General features: G+C 39.8%; 2 protein-coding genes across 6 annotated transcripts in view; both read right to left on the minus strand.

Moving 5' to 3' along the window:
- TRIM37 (tripartite motif containing 37) overlaps positions 1 to 6872 on the minus strand; it is a 115027-nt gene extending 108155 nt beyond the window's left edge. For 3 of the 5 annotated variants that reach the window (XM_024757656.1, XM_024757653.1, XM_024757655.1), the window contains exons 1-2: positions 6496 to 6872; positions 4644 to 4745 (exon numbers count right to left, since the gene is read on the minus strand). In XM_024757656.1, the coding sequence (XP_024613424.1) occupies positions 4644 to 4745; positions 6496 to 6516 (123 nt within the window). In that variant the 5' untranslated portion in view covers positions 6517 to 6872. The remainder of the gene's footprint in view (positions 1 to 4643; positions 4746 to 6495) is intronic. The other 2 variants (XM_024757652.1, XM_024757654.1) reach the window with 1 other exon arrangement.
- Positions 6873 to 10026: 3154 nt separating this feature from the next.
- Positions 10027 to 20339, minus strand: part of SKA2 (spindle and kinetochore associated complex subunit 2) — a 29092-nt gene continuing 18779 nt past the window's right edge. Inside the window, 1 exon segment of the mRNA XM_024757697.1 lies at positions 10027 to 10929. Within this exon segment, the coding sequence (XP_024613465.1) occupies positions 10917 to 10929 (13 nt within the window). The 3' untranslated portion in view covers positions 10027 to 10916.

Consider the following 20339-nt stretch of genomic DNA (forward strand, 5'->3'; position numbering starts at 1 on the left):
AGGTAATCTGGTGGTCTCATCTAGTCCCCTGGTTTTAAATACTATCTATATGCTAATTATTCAATCTCTCTAACGTCCCCTTCCTCAAATCCAGGTTCATTCCCCTTCCTCAAATCCAGGTTCATATTTCCAACTGTCAACCTCTCCAATTAGATGTATAATAAACATCTCAAACTTTACATATTAAAACAAAAAAAAATGTATACATTAAAAGGGTGAATTTTATGTTATGTGAATTATATCTAATTTTTTTTAAGATTTTAAAAATTACAAGTACTGTAATAAAGTAAACTAGTCCAAAATTTTGAACTGGAGTATCACAGAGTCACAAATTGGTTTTTTGTTTCTTTTTTTTTTTTAAAGAAAGAACTATATTTAATCATACCGCGGGCTTCCCTGGTGGCACAGTGGTTAAGAATTAGCCTGCCACTGCAGGGGACATGGGTTTGAGCCCTGGTCCAGGAAGATCCAAGATGCTGCGGAGCACCTAAACCCATGTGCCACAACTACTGAGCCCGCAAGCCACTACTGAAGCCCTCGTGCCTAGAGCCCGTGCTCCGCAACAAGAGAAGTCACCGCAATGAGAAGGCAGCGCGCCGCAACAAAGAGTAGCCCCCAATCACCACAACTAAAGAAAGCCCATGTGCAGCAACGAAGACCCAACGCAGCCAATAATAAATTAATTAATAATAAAAAATCATATTGCTCTCACTAGCAAAAACAATGGTTTTCTGTAGTTACTAAGTAAAATGTAATTTAAAAGTAAAAAAAAAAAAAAAAAAACACTTTTACATCTATAACCTACCCAAATCTGTTCTTCCCTTAGTTTTTTCTATTTCAGAATGGGAAACCATTAATTCACCCAGATGCTGTAAAAAACTTTCCTCACATCCCATCTGTATGAAAATCCATTGATTCTACCTTCAAAACATACCCAGAATTGCCGTATTTTTCACCACCTTCACTGTTACCATTCTGGTCTAAACTACCATTCATCTTTCTCTAATAAAGCACATCCTAACTGCTCTCTTCACTCTCTCCCCATCTGCCTACAGTCCACTTTCCACACAGTAGCCAGAGTGATAGCTTTCAAAACATTAATTACTTCAAATCACTCAAAAGCTTTCAATGGCTAGCAGCACACTTAAAATAAAATCCAAGGTCTTGACCAAGGCCTCAAGCTATATCTTCAAACTCATTTCCTTTCCCTCTCTCCCTCTGTCCACTTTGCTCTGAACACACTGCTTCTTTGGTATTTCTCAACACAATAAACATATTTCTTTCTCACGGCGTTTGCCCCTTTTGATTTCTGTGCCTGGGACTTTCTTTCCCTACATATTCCCATCACTCTCATCCTGGTCTCTGCTCAAATGCCATCTACTCAGAGAGACCTTCCCAGATTACTCTATCTAAAATAGCTACCAACCTGCCAGTTACCTCTCAAAGTCCCTACTCTATACCCTCAACCAGTTTCATTTTTCTTTATGCTATGAAGAATATCTAACATATAGCCATTTACTTTTTTGCCTATATCCCAACTAGAAAACAAGTCAATTCCTTAAGAAGTCAGTGCCTAACTCCAAGTCCACAATTAATATTTGTTCAATGAATGAACAAATGAGTGGTGAATTCAGGAACCAGAACAACTCTGAAAAAGGAAGGTTAGAACCATATTATTCAGATGGTCTGAATATAAGGCTAATGTTCTTGGACTTTATCCTTCAGGCAATAAATCTCTGAGGCTTCTGGGAGGGAAAAAGAATGACATTACTGGAAAATATCAATATGGCAGCAGGATACAAAATGGACGAGAGAAGAAAAGACTCAAGACAGAGAGATCAGTTAGATAGTAACTATAATTATCTAAGCATTAGGTAATAGAGGTCTGTATTTCTCTATTAGGATGGTAATAATAAGAGTGGAAAGGTAGGACAGATATAAATGACACTAGGAGATAACTGACAGGACAAAAATTATTGGTGTCAGAGGTTTCAAGTTTGATTAGTAGAAAAGAACAAACAAAAAAAATTCAAAAAGAGTCAATTTGAGAAAATAATAGGAAGAATTTGATCTAGAACAAAGTTCAAGATGCTGGAAGGACAATCAGAAAAGACATTTATAGGTCAATGCTGAAGGAGTAGATTTAGGAGCTATGCACACAGATGATGGTTAAACCTGCAACAATAAATCAAATTTCTCAAAGTAGATAAAAATTTCCCAGAAACTTCAAAATAGAGAATGTCAGCGCAATATTTAAGGAATAAATACTTGTAAGGAACAGGAGGAGGAAGAGGAAAAGTGAAGAAATGAAGAATCAATGAGTGGACTTCCCTGGCAGTCCAGTGCTTAAGACTTCGCCTTCCAATGCAGGGGGTGTGGGTTTGATCCCTGGTCCAGGAGTTAAGATTCCACATGCCTCAGGGCCAAAAAACCAAAACACATAAAACAGAAGCAATATTGTAACAAATTCAATAAAGACTTTAAAAATGGTCCACGTAAAAATAAAAAAAAAAAACAACGAAAAAAAGAATCAGTGACGTATAAGGTAATAACCAGAGATCATATGTATGCTGAACCTTCATCAAAAGAGCTGAGTCCAGATCTACTCTACCAATAAATTAACTACAGTGATAGAGGCCAATTACTTCATTTCTCTAGCTTCATTCAGCTTTACCATTTATAAAACATAATGATATGTATGAGTTGCTATTTTTACAACAGAATAATACAACACCTTACAAATGGAGAGTACATTTTAGTTTTTTTTGTTTGTTTGTTTGTTTTGCGGCATGCGGGCCTCTCACTGTTGTGGCCTCTCCCGCTGCAGAGCACAGGCTCCAGACGCACAGGCTCAGCAGCCATGGCTCGGCGGCCATGGCTCAGTGGCCATGGCTCATGGGCCCAGCCGCTCCGCGGCACGTGGGATCCCCCCGGACCGGGACACGAACCCGCGTCTTCTGCATCAGCAGGCGGCCTCCCAACCACTGCGCCACCAGGGAAGCCCTAGTTTTTTTTTTAAACAAGTGTCCACCATCAGCTTTTTTCTTTTGTTGTGGACCTTTATTTTTTTTTTTAATTTTTATTTTTGGCTGCGTTGGGTCTTCGTTGCTGCACACGTGCCCCCCCCAGTTGCAGGGGGTAGGGGCCACTCTTCGCTACGGTGCGTGGGCTTCTCACTGCAGTGGCCTCTCCCGTTGCAGAACACGGGCTCCAAGCGTGCAGGCTTCAGTAGTTGTGGCTCGCGGGCTCTAGAGCACAGGCTCAGTATCTGTGGCGCAAGGGCTTCATTGCTTCATGGCATGTGGGATCATCCCGGACCAGGGCTCGAACCCGTGTCCCCTGCACTGGCAGGCGGATTCCTAACCACTGCGCCACCAGGGAAGTCCCGATGTGGGCCACTTTTAAAGTCTTTATTGAATTTGTTACAATATTACTTCTGTTTTATGTTTTGGTTTTTTGGTGGAGAGGCATGTGGGATCTTAGCTCCCCAACCAGGGATCGAACCTCCCACCCCCTGCATTGGAAGGTGAAGTCTTAACTACATTTTAGTTTCTAAATTACCTTTTAGCTTATCTCATTTAACGCCACAACCATCCTGTGAGACAGATCTTGTTATCCACATTCTATTGTTTGAGAAAACAACGCTAAGATCAAGTCTCTCAGTTTATGAGTAGGAGAACCAGTATGGTATGTTACTTAGGCCCTCTGTAGATGTGTAGTGTCAAAGAACACAGACTCTTGACCCAGGCTTCCTGGGTTCAAATCCAGCTCCATCATTTGCTAAATGTGTGACTGGAAGCAAATGATTTAAGTGTTTCAGATATTACTCTTGACAAAGGGATATTTATCTTCCTCAGGCAAGAATAAGGAACCACAGAGAAATTTTGAGATGATGAGCGTGTTAGATGACTTTGACTTTCTCAATAAAGGAAATAATCTACTAAGAGTCGTGTGGGCCAGGCAGTTTTCAACTATGGCCTGCAGATGTGTGACTGAATCCCCACACACAATCAAAATAAGCTCTTCTGCTTTACATCTTAAGCTTCCTAATAATTTTGTTTCTGGGGTTCACCTACATTCAATTTTTAAAGCCATTGGATTATATTCATATTTAAGGTCTCTTTTAGCTATAAGATTCTATGATTTTATTATGTGCCTTTTAACCCATTACTAGCTTTTTCTCTATCTTACCCATCAAACAAGTATAAACTCTCCCTCCTGAGTCTCATAGCACTTTGTGAGTGCCTCTTGAGGACACTGAACATTCTTCAATATAAACACAAAGACCATTCTCTCAATTAGATTTAAGCTCCTGCAGGGCAGGCACTTCCATCACTCAACCCCAAACACAACGCAGGTAAGCACTTAGTATGTACTTGTTAAATGCACAGTGATTTAATAATGTAAATATACTAAAATTACACTGGGCTTGGGTTTCCAGACACTTCATGGCAATTATGACTTGATGATTATTCATCTCCATAGTACTAAACAATATACATTGATGGTCTCCCTATTAAGAAACAATCATTTAAGACATTTTTAAAAGGACATAAAATGTAAAATTAAAACAAGATAAAGAAAATGGTTTTTACAATACACCCTATATATACTAAATGTATGTAAAAAGAGATACAACTTACCCTGATACAGCTGAAACAACAAAGCTTGGAGCAATGAGGACACAGGCGTGCATCCCGCAATTTCTCCATACAAATGAAACATCGGAAAACATCAGCAATGCTCTGAAAATAATAAAAGATATAAGGTTCACCAGATTACGCTACTGAATCATGAGTAAAAGGCATGCTTGCAATAATTCACCTGACAATTACATTTATTTTGGGTTGATAACATCCCAGTTTTAACTATATTCCATATCAGGACTTGGTTAGTCAAGGTCCAGGGTACCTCAGAACATCTCCTGGGAAAAAAATGCTTCCTTTTTTCTAAGCTTCACAGTGGTTCTAGTCTAAGAAAAGAATTTGGAATGCAAACATAGACATGCACAAATATTTTCATGGAAACATCAATTATAATGGCAAGAATCTGGCTATAGCCCAAACGTCAAAATACTAAGTTACAGGAGTTAACGTAGACTATGATAATCACAGAAATATTTTTGAATTGTTTAATGATCAAAAAAAACCCTTATGGTGTGTAACAGTAAGGAAAAAAAAGGCAAACTATGACTGTATGAACTTGTGACTTTTTCTTCAATTTCCCCAAGGGGGATGCACTGCTTTTATAATTTAAGTATAAAAAGATACATTAATGGCAGCATACTTTGATCAAGAGAGAAACAATGTAATTCAGAATCCAGAAATCTGAATTTCTGCTCTGAATTTCTGCCATGCTGCTGCAACCAACTAGCTACTTATTTGAGCCCGAAATTCTGTCCGTATGGAGAATTTTGGTGGTAGCTCTATGAAGGCTTTGGGAAGAAAAATAATACGTAAACAGAAGAAGCAGTATTATCTTTGCCAGCCATGAATCCATGAATCCATTTAGGAAGTATCTGACAAGAAAACAGATATAATTAAATGTAGGTTATTATATATTTTAAGTTTATTTTTACAGTACTCACATTTATTTTTACTCCATTCCAGAGGAATTAAACTCTTCTAAAACCAAGGTAAGGTTACAAAACTTTTATAATACTTTTACATGAGGAATTAAGGAGAAAATTACTCACGAGTCTAACCATGACTCTGCAGGACCAGAAAGAATCTGTGAGATGCAGACGTTGGGGGATGGGGGGTACGGCGGGGGACAATACGACCATTGGATGAACTAGTTTCAAGTGGAGTGCCCAGGTAATATAGCTGTTCCTTATCAAGGATTTAGTATTTTAGTAATTGCAAGGTTCAAGTCTTGACAATTATTATTATTATACAATTATGTCCAATAAGCAATCTTTTTTAAGTTCCTAGCATTAACGTAAATACCCCAAACGTTTGAAATCATCGTTTACAAGAGTCATATATAAAAAGAATAGGTTGCTCTGGAAAACTACAGTCAAACAGGATAGTAAAATTATATCCTCAATCAGTCTAGGAAGGGCAGATGTCTACAAAATGTACCGCTGGGAGGGAATGATTATCCATTCGGAGGGAGATTTGGATCCGCGCAAAAACTCGTAAGAACTGATGGCGAGTCGCAGCGCACGTCCGTCTAAAGAATCTGCAGTTCTGCTCTGCACAGGCTGTAGTTTGCAGAAACCCTGTGGGGATGAGTACCCGTGCCAAGACATCCTGAAAACGCCAGGATACGCACCACCTGACTGCGGGTCAGAGCACAGGGCAGCCGGAGGGCTGCAGAACGGGCACGGCGTCCTCTGCACTGGGCCAGCCCCCTCCACAAAGGCAGCGGCGGGGTGGGGGTACTAGGGCAAGGCGCCCTACGAGAGGGTGGACTAGGGCAAAGCGCCTCGAATAAAGAACGCTCAGCGGGTGGCGAGGGAGACTAAGCACCACCTTCCTCAAGCCCCCTCACCTCCACGCTCTGTTCATCCATTGCCTCCGGCTCTCGGCGGGGCGCTCGGCGACCCGCGGAGTCCGTGGTCTGACCTGTTAGGCGCCGGCCTGAGGTCACCAAGTCAAATCGCCGCGGAGAACAGCCGGGCGCCTACATCAGAGGTCTCCGACCACCGCCCCACCTGCGTGCCCCATCGCTTCGGGCTCGGCGCCAACTACCCACACTTCGCCATTTTTATCCGCGCGCCAGCCCTAGGGCGCAGTGGGAGGGTGAGCGGTAGCCACAAGCTTCTTTCCTCCCGGCTGAGCGGCCCGCCAGCGACCGAGCAGGAGCCTTGCCCACGTGACGCGGGCGCGCGCCTATCAAACCGCAGCTGAAGCCCGGCGGCGCTGGTCTTCCGCGACTCAGTTGCCGCTGGGAATTCGCAAACACCAACGGTAACCAGGGTAGCGGAAGGTGCGGTGTGAGAAAAGGCGCGGCCCGCGTGCACGCATGCGCACAGGCCGCAGCGCTAAGGGAGCGGACCAGCGGCGGGCGCCTAGTTCCCGCGGTAGAGGGGAGCACACGAGATTTGGCCGCTGGCTGCTGCAGGGTTGCGTGCCTTCGGCCCGTGTTAGCGCAGGCGGAGGAGGGCGCGGCGCTTGACCGCGCCCCGTCTCCCTCAGGGGAGGGGCGGCGCTCTACCCTTCTCAAACTTTCGCGCGCCAAAGGCTGGAGCCACCTGGAGGGTTTGTGGGAAATGCAGACTCCGGAGCCACACCCCTAGGTATTCGGACTCCGTGATTCTAGGGTGGGGCTCCACGAAGTCGTTTTCAACAAATTCTGTTGGTGATTTGGCTGCAGGTGGCTTGTGGCCCGCACCTTGAGAAACTGTGGTGCAGAGAATTCGTGGCTAGTGCTTCTTTCTCGGGGAGCAAGCCCAGATTCTCAGGTTTTTAAGACTTCCGCCCCACGTACGGAAGCAAAGCTCCAGATTGTGAAGCCTAGAGCGGTAATTTCAGAGTCGGGAGTGGGAGGACGGGACCACGGACGGTGTAGACGTCAGACCCACACCCAACCACACTCGCCCTGCATTGCTTGGGGCTCGAGGTGAGCTATCGCCATGAGACTGTGGAAAGTGCAAGAGTATCAGCTGTATTCAGCTTTCCCATATTGGCGTCTGCTTTCTACAGTTTTGTAGCGTAAGAAATGTTTAAAGATTGCAGAAATTTAAGGTGTGAGGCAAAGGATGTACATCAAATTCTTGAGTTTAATTTTTCCTTTCCAGTTTATTGCAAACAACTGTTACACTTAACCGAAAGTGAATGCACCTGAAGAGAATCAACAATTATCTAGGAAGAATTTCTTAACTATCAAAGCATTTGGACTTTCTTATAAGTAGTGGGCATAACAATTTTTTTTAACTACATGAGCCATGTACAAAGATATAATTTAGGAATAATTGTGCCTGAAAAAATTCTTTCAGCAAAAATTATTTATGGTCTTGGAACTACATAGAGGTGACAGTTGCACATCTTTTATACTAAAATGCCCTCAGTTGTACATTTTAATAATGGCAAGTGGTTAATTTTATGGTATGTGAATTTTACCCCAATTTAAAAAGTTACTTGTGAAACACGGTACTATACTACTTGGGACTCAAAGGGTAATGAGAAGTGGTCTTTGCAACCCAGCATAGCAGAAAGCAAATAGGTAAAATTACAATGTATGATAAATATTAAAATAGGTTCTTGTACTAATAGATATATTTGCCCAAGAGCCCCAAAATGTTTAAAGATTTATTGCAATAGTTCATAACAGTGGAAAATTAGAAAACCCGTACAACTAATTAGGGGTCATTGCTTGCAAGCACTAAGTCAGATTCTGGCTAACTTAAGCAAAAAAGGAATTTAGTTGGCAGGATGCTAAACTGCTGTGTGTCGTTGAGAAAACTGTCATGTGCTCTATGAGAATTCCTTAAGGAAAGGCTGACCTTGCCGTCCTCCTTTACCCACCCTCCAAATCTCCTAACTTGTGTATTAGACAGCTTAAACGCCTATAAAAGAGGAACTGGTAAAACTTATGGTAAATTTATATATACAGCTGTTCAAAAGAATGATATGAAGATACCAAAGATATTTTTAAGATTAAAAAAAGGGTGCAGCTGCAGTACAGTATATGGTATCAGCCTATTTTTGTTTAAAATGTTTTTTAATTTGTATACGTGTAGAAACATCTGAAAAAGTTGCAGTTATTTGGGAGAATAAGCATACTTATATTTTTTTAATTTCTTAAAATTAAAGTTGTGTTTAAAATACAACCTAATTAAAATTAATTTGTATCACAACTTAAGACATAAAAACAGTAGTCACATAGGAGAAAACAATTATCCAGATGAGAAATAAAAAAGGTCTAAATTAGGTAGTAAGAGTGAAGGTAAAGTGAAGGTTGGATACAACAAACATTTCAAAGAATTAATAGATTTCAAAGAATTATAGATTATAGAATTATAGATTTTATTAACTAAGAAGATAAAGGGATGCAAACTTTAATTCCAGCTAACAGAATAGTTGCTGTTAACAAAATAAGAAAATCTGTTAAGTATTCTGGACATGTTCAATTTGAATATTCAGGTAGAGGTTTTTATTGGAAATTTGGATCTAGGTCTAGTGAAATAAGTTATACTTGGGAATCATTCCCCAAAAGGGCAATAAATGAACCTTGGGAAATAAATGAATATATAAACAAGAGCAATTTTAAGAGCGATGAGGGGAAGAACCAACATTTAGAAGGTAACTTGTGAAGTAAGTCATAGAGGAAAAACAGTACAATCTAGTTTTTTTTCTGATTGAAAGCAAAACCCTTTAACACCAGTACCTTGTTAAGACCTCTTCATGATAACCACCATTTTTCAATATCACCATCACCATCACATCCCAGAGCCATACCATGACAGGAACTTCCTCAATATTAATTGCCTGAGTACTGAAGAAAAATATTATCTGTTACTAAGGTGTGACTTATTTATCTGTAATTTAAAAGGGGGCGTTACTTTCTGTTCTCCAGATATTCAGAAGAGACAAGACAATTTTAACTGAAGCTACTCTTCCAACCATGTCTGTCAGCTATTGTAAGTTTGTTAATAACATAACAGAAAAAATTCTTTTAAAATTACATTAAAGTATAATTCTATAACCTGTAAAACTAACATTTGATACACTTTTCCTAATCTTTCAATGCCTTGTTTTTATGACATATATAGAAATATTTATTGAAGGACTACTAAATATCAAACCCTAATACTTTACCATCTTATTGTGCTTCCAGCCATCCTGACACACACAAGTCAAGTGGTTTGCTCAGGGTCGTACAGCTAGAATTTAAAACCTGTGTTTACATATCCGGTATGAGTCCAAAGCTCAATCTTGACGACAAAGCTACAATATCTGCTTCTCCTCTTACCTATTTAGCATAGCTTTAACATTTCCCAGAACATTAACAGTAATAATTTACTGGCAACCTGACCTGTTGTATAGATATACCATGATTTACTTTCATATTTACTTGCCATTAGTTTTTTCTTTTTTTTAATAAATAGGGAAGTTGACACGCACGCGCACACACAAAACAAACTGGCAAGTAGCGGTTGCCAGTGATCCTCTCATTTCAGTTTCTTAGCTTTCATATACAGTAGAATGAACGATTACAGTAATATAGACCAGAGGAGAACAAAGGTAGTATTGAAGTATAACAGGGACAATCTAAAACAGCGTTTGAAAGCAGAGCTCATGCTGCTCAACATTAGCAAGAAGAAGGAATAGGACAAAAATAAAAGTGAGGCTGTCACAGAAAAGCCAGCTTATTACTAAGTTAGGTTTTATGGGAGGCTGTTAAGTCACACATTAGCAGTCTCACCAATAATGTGACCACATCTGCAATCAGAATTTTCAATAATAAAATTATATACAAATATATAACATAATACAAATTTTTTTTCTATCCTTTAATTTCCAAAGCATGTTCATTCACATTTGACTGACTTGTGGTACATAATTTTCTTTTACAATAGGCCAGGACATCTGTGTTATCCTGATTATACAAAAACAGATACAAAATGGTGTTGAGACTTGCCTGAAATTACAAGACTAAGTGTATACGCATATATATTTTTAAATCTCTTTATTTCCATTCCATCCCTTTGGCTGAACATTATGAGTACAATATCTGCCCTTCTTCTTGTATTCCCCTCTCTCGTGGAAGGCATCACTATCCAGTAACCCAAGCCAAATCTCCTTTGTCATCCCCCCACCAACAGTCATCAAATGCTAACAAGACAGCTTCCTGAATCTCTCTGGAATTGATCTCTTCCCCATTAGAGTTCCCTTTTGCAAGTCCACTTCTTCATCATAAGTCTGACATGTGAGCTCTTAATTGCTCTGCCGCAGTTTTCTCTTCTTCAGTCAGTGGTAACAGCTACAAAACAAATGACAAAATCTTTATTTCAAAATCCCTTAAAACAACAAGGTCCTACTGTATACCACAGGGAACGATATTCAATATCCTGTGATAAATCATGATGGAAAAGAATATGAAAAAGAATGTATGTATGTATATAACTGAATCACTATGCTGAAGAGCAGAAATTAACACATTGTAAATCAACTATACTTCAATAAAATAATTTTTTTAATTAAAAAAATCTTTAAACACTGCTAAATTAATTTCTGCTTTGTTACACCAAGAAAAGTTTCCATAAGTTCATACTATGTATGTAATCACAAATTTAGGAAGGCAAGGAAAAAATACATATTGGCTATCTATATACAAGCTACTTTGATGTTTAAGTTTCCAAAGAACTTGCAATTAAATTGAAGAAACAAGACCAAGAAATCAAACAATTTAAGGACAGTAATTTAACAGAACCAAGGAAGTCACATTTGAACAGCATATTCTAAAAGTGCTTTGAAAAAGAAGTGGGAACAAAAATAGTCTGGAAGTTTCTTCAGAAGTAGAGATTTGGGTTAAATTTTGAAGGATAATTAAGATGCTTTTATCTGCAAGTAATAGAGACACACTTGAAAATGGATAAATAAGAAAATGTATTATCATTGCACAATAAATACAGAAGAAGGGCAGGTTTCAGGGCTGCTTTATGCTCAACAATGTAAGGACTCAGTTTTTTCCATCTAACAGCTCTGATATCCTTGATGGTGGCTTTATCCTCAAGCTGACAGGAAAGTGGCTCTAGCGGTGCTAGGTATCACATCTGTACACAATGTTTAGAAGAAGTAAAGCTTTCTCTTCCCAGGGTTCTCTCAGCAGCGGGGAAACTCTTCCTAATTTCCTACTTTCAGACTTTCCCTCCTCATATGTCATTTGCATTACAAATCTATTCCTGAACCAATGTTAGTTAAAGGAAAATCCATTCCCCTTGCAAATGAGGCAAACCCCTGAAGCTGAGGATAGCAGCAACTTTACCTCAGGCCTGAGTCTGAGGAATGGCACACATCTCAAGAGAGTCAGTAATCTTTTAGGCAGGAAGAGAGAACAGATGCTGAGAAAACAACCAGCAAACAGAATTCACAAAAGCAGGTAGAAGGACTACTAAATATCAAAAGGGAAGGGGACTTCCCTGGTGGCACAGTGGTTAAAAATCTGCCTGCCAATTCAGGGGACACGGGTTCAAGCCCTGGTCTGGGAAGATTTTCACATGCCGCAGAGCAACTAAGCCCATGCACCACAACTACTGAGCCTGCACCTAAAGCCCACGAGCCACAACTACTGAAGCCCACCCTCTGCAACAAGAGAAGCCACCGCAATGAGAAGTCTGCGCACCGCAACGAAGAGTAGCCCCTGCTCGCCGCAACTAGAGAAAGCCCACGCTCAGCAACAAAAACCCAACGCAGCCAAAAATAAATAAGTAAATAAATTTATATATTAAAAAACAAAGAAAAGCCGAAGGCAAGTTGTAAGGGGCTTTCACAGAGCACCAACAAACAGGCTAGCTGAAACATAGGGTTAATGAGGAAATAATAGGAGGTAGGACCTGAAGAATCACTCAAATAGTTACAAATCTGCTTAACTATGTAGGTCATCTCTAGAGAGACTGCCAAATCTGGAACACCTCATACCTACAGAATCAGAAGCTCTAGGGCAACGCTGTCCAATAGAACTTGCTGTGATGCTGGAAATATTCTGTATCTGCACAGTCCAATCAGTAGATGAAGGACTGAATTTTTAATTTTATTTAATTACTTTTAATTTATATAGCCACATGAGGCCATTGGACACCCCACCTGGTTTCGTTTATCAAGCCATCATTTGCCCAAAATGTTCACATGGATAAAATGAAAAACAATCATAGGCCTTACTGCAGCTCAAATAGTAACAGAATTTCCCTCTTCTGTCTCAAAAACAGGAAATGGCATTATTCTGGCAAGACTTTGTTCTCCATGAATCCATGTTTCTCATTGTGATCTCTGAAATTCAGAGAGATTTCAGACCATCTGTTTATAAAATAAAACTTCAAAGAGGTTTTCCAGGAATTAACTAGTCTAAAATGTGTAGAAATTTTTCTTCTTTAATACAAATGTTTCAGAGCATCGATGGAATACCATACATTCTATCTTTAATGCCTTTTTAATTTTCTATTTATTGCTATACTTTTGTTTGGGAGGGGTTGTTTTGCTATCTTCTATTTGGAACAAGTTTAGTCCTTTTTTTTCTTTTGATGGTCACCTTTACAATTAACTATATTTAAACCTCAGTGTCTTAACAGCAACTAAAGATCAGGAAATTAATATGTATTCCCTTCCTTCCACCTCCTTTTCTGTTCTTATCTCCCTATTTATTTTTTACTATTACCAATTCAAGTTTTTTTAATTCAAATATACATTTTCTGTCCTTCCAAATGAAAAACCACTCAACTTGATAAAAATCATAGCAAGATAATAACTGAACCGTTTTACTTTGTTTGCTTTCTTTTGTTTATGAACAAAGGACCATTTGCCCTAAGTAGAGATCCCTTTCTTGTTCTTCATGTTCCCAAAATAATTTTAAAAGCCCTTTTGGTTATTTTAGAAGTTTTCAGAATCCTCAGCTCAATCTAGCCTTTGGCTTTCTTAACTATTCTCACAGTTCTGACCATATGTCTAATATACCTCTTTTTATACTTGAAATTCCTTTACACGTCCTTTACACTCTGGGTTCATAGAACTATTTTTGGTTATATAACTCTCTATAGATGCCATTCCCTTTTCTTCCACATTTTGATCATAAAAATTTTCTCTTGGGCTTCGCTGGTGGTGCAGTGGTTGAGAGTCCGCCTGCCGATGGGGGGGACGCGGGTTCGTGCCCCGGTCCGGGAGGATCCCACACACCGCAGAGCGGCTGGCCCCGTGAGCCATGGCCGGTGGGCCTGCGCATCCGGAGCCTGTGCTCTGCAACGGGAGAGGCCACAGCAGTGAGAGGCCCGCGTACCGCAAAAAAAAAAAAAAAATTTCCCTTAATTTTCTACTACTATCTCATTTTTAAACTAGTGGGTATAAGACCGACTATATTCAACATTTCCCAACCTGGCTATCATTGATTCTAAAATATGATCTCCTTTTTCAAGGTTTATAACCTGCCTTTCAGTCATTTCTCCTTATTTGTCATCATCTGATCCAAAGTGAAAACCCTTAGCTTCCTATCTTTGATATAATTATTCCTCATTTCAGATACTTCTTTTAACTAAATGAAGACTTTTATAGATATTTAAATGATTTGACATCCCCTATCACTATCATAACTACTTTTCTGTACCACTTTTTTAATCTCAGAAATATGCCATTTATTTATTGTATCTAATGGAGACAATTTTTAGTAAATATTCAAAAAATCATTTTTCTCTTTCATTTTTCTCTTTACTCACCCAAATTTATTGTGCTTCAATAAATTCATGGATTTCTATACATATATGTTGATATATACATCCAGAACTACTCTTAGTCTCTCTTCAAGATTTGTTTCCTTAGAACAAGTTTATGTGCTTCTGTTGTCAAGCTCTGATCATATGTACAATGAAGAATATGTGACTTGATTTTATTTATAAAGGTTATTACATCTTTTTTGCATTTTATTTATTAGCAGGTGACGCCACCCATACTATTTAAATTCCTGCTCCCTATTCCCTCTGTGCCCTTTTTAATTGCCCTCCCCTCTTCCACTATTCATTTCTCCATGACATAACACATACATTTAAGGTGTCATTTTACGATTTTTACCCAGGCACTGTTCTCTTTTCCTCCATTGGTAACATAAAGAATTCTTGATCAAATTAACCTGGGTAATCAACCTTTGAGATCTACTCTTGCTGCAAGCCTATAATTCAAGTAACTTAAGCCATAATTTAGTTCAGACTTGGCAAATAAATACCATGTATGCTGCCCCTAGCAGCATGCCACAGCAGATAGCTTTTTTGCCATGCCCAGACACAGCTCCTTAATACAGCATTCTAAGCAGGTGTTACCAGTTAACCGATTGGAGTTAGTACCAGAAATTAAAACCTATTGGACATCTTTTGTCCAGATAATTAAATTCAACTCTATGATTCCATCTACATTAGGCTACTTTTTCTTTCAAAAGCCCTCACCTTTGCATTGTAAATGAAAATGCGAGCAAACTCTTCAATTGGCTGTTCGAGGAGATCTCAGTGCCTAGGTCAGCAGTTCATATTCTTTTTCCTACTCCAACATATCTAAAGAGTTTTACACATCAGTGATAGAGGATTACACTAAATGAGATCCTTACAGTAAATGAGAAGGGGGTGCAGAATGGAGGAAGAGGATGAAGGTCAGGCTTACCCAAGTCCACCAACCCAACTGAAGAAAAGGAGAACTAAAAAAAAGTCACTGGTATAGATGCTTTCTAGATTTCTCAGTCTCACTAGTTCTTACAGGAACCAGCAGAACTGGTAGATTTAATAAGTATTAGGAAGATTTCTCTTCTGCCATGGCTACATAATCCAAGACAGCATACCTCTTCATTAACCATGTCAAGTCCACCTGCTCATTTTAAAATAAAAGGAGGGAGACTTCCCTGGTGGTGCAGTGGCTAAGAATCCACCTGCCAATGCAGGGGACACGGGTTCGATCCCTGATCCGGGAAGATTCCCACATGCTGCAGAGCAACTAAGCCCACGTGCCATAACTACTGAAGCCCAGGTGCCTAGAGCCCGTGCTCTGCAACAAGAGAAGCCACTGCAATAAGCCTGCGCACCACAATGAAGAGTAGCCCAGCTCACCGCATCTAGAGAAAGCCCGCGCACAGCAAAGAAGACCAACACAGCCAAAAATAAATTAAATTTATAAAATAAAGAAGATGAGAGCTATTATACTTCAGGGAATCAGGAAAATCTCATTTCTATCAACAGTTCCAACTGCTGAATTTCAAAATAAGCGTTACTGGGGATTTATCTTTCAAAGAGAAATTCAGAATTAAAATTCTACAAATCCAACTGGTCAATTGAAAGCATTACCTTCAGGTCTGTTTGCTTTTGTAGTTCTTGTATCAAGGTCATAGTCTTATTGAAAGTAGCACAAATGCGGCTCTTAGTCTCTTTATGCTCGACAGCAATTGGTTTAAAGCGTGCATGCAAAGTTTGATATCGAGACTTTATTGCTGACAATTCCTTTAAGAGTGTAACAGGGTTTTTCTACATCAGGAAAAAAATTAATATATATTAAACCTGGAAAGGAAAAATTAAGCTTCTTTTAAGAATTAAAATATATACAGCACATTCTACCATCCATTTAATAGAACACTGTATTTAATACGCAACTATGGGACAGAGGATGGGAGGAAGGAAAAAAGAGAGAAGTATAAGACCTACATCCTATTCTCAAGGAATTTAAAGCCTAGGCACAGAAATAACCCCTCCCCTGCACACACACACACACACACACACACACACACACACACACACACACAAAACAGCAATATTAAACAGCAAATAAGGTCACATTAGATATGTAATATTTGATGTATAGCTCACAATAATTAATTACACCATACTTCTAAAATACAGTTCTAAATGTTATTATACAGAAGGTGATTTAAGGAACTATTTTGATTTGTTGAATAAGACAACTTGAAACCACTTATGATGAAATTCTTTTTTAATTAATTTATTTATTTTTGGCTGCATTGGGTCTTCATTGCTGCACACATGCTTTCTCTAGTTGAGGAGAGCGGGGCTACTCTTCGTTGCCGTAAGCGGGTTTCTCATTGCGTGGCTCCTCTTGTTGCAGAGCACAGGCTGTAGGCGCGCTGGTTCAGTAGTTGTGGCTCACGGTCTGTAGAGTGCAGGCTCAGTGTTTGTGACGCACGGGCTTATTTGCTTCGTGGCATATGGGAACTTCCCGGACCAGGGCTGGAACCCATGTACCCTGCATTGGCAGGCAGATTCTTAACTACTGCGCCACCAGGGAAGTCCTGAAATTCTTAAATACACTGTCATGGGGCTAAAGTATGTATGAGCACCAATTCACTGACCTCACTATACAAAATGCATGCCAACTCAAGCAACTATATTTATAAATTACATTAGTTTTTCAAATTCATTTTGGAATATAAACCACTATTCCAAAAAAGACATTTCAACTGGGTGCTTTCTGCCACTTGGTTATTCTTTTCATTCCCTGGTGGTTTCTTAGCAAACCCTCCAATACTAGCTATTCCAAACTTTCTCCACTCCCTCCAGTTCCCATCCACCCCTTCTTGGCAAAAGACCTCACCCCGACTACTTTACTGAGAAGACAGAAACCATCTAGGAGTTTCTACTCCTGCGTTTTCACTGAAAATGAAAACACTATGGACATTCTGATCCTTACTTAGCCCCTAACACTACCACTATTTTTTTTTAATAAATTAGTTTATTTATTTATTTTTGGCTGCATTCGGTCTTCTTTGCTGCACACGAGCTTTCTCTAGGTGCGGCAAGCGGGGGCTACTCTTGGTTGCAGTGCGCAGGCTTCTTATTGCCGTGGCTTCTCTTGTTGCGAGGCACAGGCTGTAGGGACACGGGCTTCAGTAGTTGCAGCACGCAGGCTCAGTAGTTGTGGCTCTCGGGCTCTAGAGCGCAGGCTCAGTAATTGTGGCGCATGCGCCTAGTTGTTCCACGGCATGTGGGATCTTCCCGGACAAGGGCTTGAACCCGTGTACCCTGCATTGGCAGGTGGATTCTCAACCACTGTGCCACCAGGGAAGTCCCACTACCACTATTATTGTTGTGTCCTCCCCATATCCTCCAGAACCTTAAATTTCCTATATTTCAATAACCTTTTCATACCTTCCTCTATACAGACCTCAAATATATATAAATTTTCCCTATACTGAGGGGAAAATTAACTCTTCTCTTGACTCTGTTGCAATTCAAAACCAGTTTCATTTTTCTTACTCCATTTGCCACCAACCTTCTAGGTCCTATAATAATACATTTCCTAGGCCTTTTAATAATAAATAGCCCTGGGACTTCCCTGGTGGCACAGTGGTTAAGAATCCACCTGCCAATGCAGGGGACACGGGTTCAAGCCCTTGTCCGGGAAGATCCCACATGCCGTGGAGCAGCTAAGCCTGTGCGCCACAACTACTGAGCCTGCGCTCTAGAGCCTGCAAGCCACAACTACTGAGCCTGTGTGCTGCAACTACTGAAGCCCGTGCCCCTAGAGCCCATGCCTTGCAACAAGAGAAGCCACAGCAATGAGAAGCCTGTGCACTGCAACCAAGAGTAGCCCCTGCTCGCCGCAACTAGAGAAAGCTCTGCGCACAGCAACAAAGACCCAAAGCAGCCAAAAATAAATAAATAAATAATAATAATAGGAAGACCTCATAGACCAGAGTCCTTTGCCAAATTATTTTAAACAATCAAAAAGTCAGACTTGCTCTATAATTTTGATATCCCTCTTTTTGCCTCTCCTTATTTCTTTCCTATTCTAATCTTCTTAAAATGGACTCTTGATTTCCACAAAACTATAGTATCTTGGTTATCTTCCCACTCTTCAAGTATCTCCTTTGTGGACCCTACCTCATGGCTATAGTCAGAGGCTCAGTTCATGGCCCTCTACTCCCCTCTTCTTTGGAGATTGATAAATAAAGATGATTCTAACAGGAATGAATAAGAACAGAAAATCTAACTTAAAGACTGTTAAAATAACTCTGCAGAGAGTGACCAAGACCTATGGCATGAAGAGTAGAAGCAGGAAAAGGACAAAAGAGACACCATAAAAAAGTTAAGAAAACTTATAGTATGTTTGATATGGGCAAAGAAATATAGATGACACCAAATGTATAGTCTGGCAAATACTGTATATTAAGATGCCTTTTGGGATATCTACTCAGTAAACACCCCAAGGACACTGAGACCTGTACCCTAACCCTTCATTTCTCATAATGTATCTAGATATTCTAAGAGATTGCCAGTAGAAAAACTGGAAAATAAGTCAAAAAAATATCCTAAAAAGGAGGGGGGAAATAGACAAAATTGAAAGAAAAGATAAGAAAAATAGAGGATAGATTCAGGAAGTCGAATATTTCAGTAATGGGAAAGGCCACAAAAGAGGATTTCTTTTCTTATGAATATATAGGTAAGAAAAGTGATATGACTTTAGATTCACGTGTTTCATATTTAAAGAGCCCCACCAAGTGACAGCACAGTTAATGAAAAGACCTATATCATAATCATAAAATAATTATAAAATTTCACAGCATAGATAAAATATTCTTAAAGTTCCAAGACAGATAGGTGTGCTGCAGGATTTGGGGGTGGGGTGGGGGGGATGGAAGGTATAAAATAAGAAGGAAGACAAATACAACTGATCAGGAATTAGAATGGCATCTATTTCTCAACAAGAACACTGGAAGCTAGGAAACCACAAAACCATGATTTTAAAATTAAGAGAAAATAATCTCTAATCTAGAATTCCATACTCAACCAAACCATCCATCAACTAAAGGATTAAATAAGGGTTAAGTAAATACATTTTCAAACATCTGACATCTCAAAGAGTGAAATATATGATCCAAACTAAAGGGAGTAAAACAAAGGGAATTACCAAAATTATGGTAAAGAAATTCCCAGCCATGCAGGAAGCCTGTAGAGCCGAAGGTTAGATTGGAGCAAGAGGACAGATAGCACATAAGGGATGTGGAAGAAAATGAAACTTAGGGATCATGTGATGTGTCTGACAATGTTGACAGGAGTTTAACAGTTCTGGTAGAAAAGTCTGAAGCTGAATTAATGATAAATGCATAGAAAAACTAAGAAAATTGAAGGGGAAGAAAAGAAAACAATTATTAGCTCCAGAAAAACGAGTTGTGTAAGAAAGGAAAAGCAAACATAGTATATTGCACAACTTGGATAAAAGCAATATTTGCAGAGCCATAATTACTGTGATCTGAATGTGTCCCTGCAAAATTCATTTGTTGAAACCTAACCCCCAAGGTGATGGAATTAAGAGGTGGGATCTTTGAGAGGTGATTATGTTATTAGGGTACAGCCATCACGAATGGGATTAGTGCTCTGATAGAAGAGGCCTTAGAGAGATCTTCCCCTTCTGCCATTTAAGGATACAACCAAAAGTCTGCAACCCAAAAGAAGGCCCCAGGGCTTCCCTGGTGGTGCAGTGGTTGAGAGTCCGCCTGCCGATGCAGGGGATACGGGTTCGTGCCCCGGTCTGGGAGGATCCCGTGTGCCGCGGAGCGGCTGGGCTCGTGAGCCATGGCCGCTGGGCCTGCGCGTCCGGAGCCTGTGCTCCGCAACAGGGGAGGCCACAACACTGAGAGGCACGCGTACCGCAAAAAAAAAAAAAAAAAAAAAGAACCCATTCTTCTATTTTTTTATAGCA

The sequence above is a fragment of the Neophocaena asiaeorientalis genome, unplaced genomic scaffold, assembly GCF_003031525.2.
Source record: "Neophocaena asiaeorientalis asiaeorientalis breed wild unplaced genomic scaffold, Neophocaena_asiaeorientalis_V1.1 scaffold327, whole genome shotgun sequence".
Taxonomy (NCBI): Eukaryota; Metazoa; Chordata; class Mammalia; order Artiodactyla; family Phocoenidae; genus Neophocaena; species Neophocaena asiaeorientalis.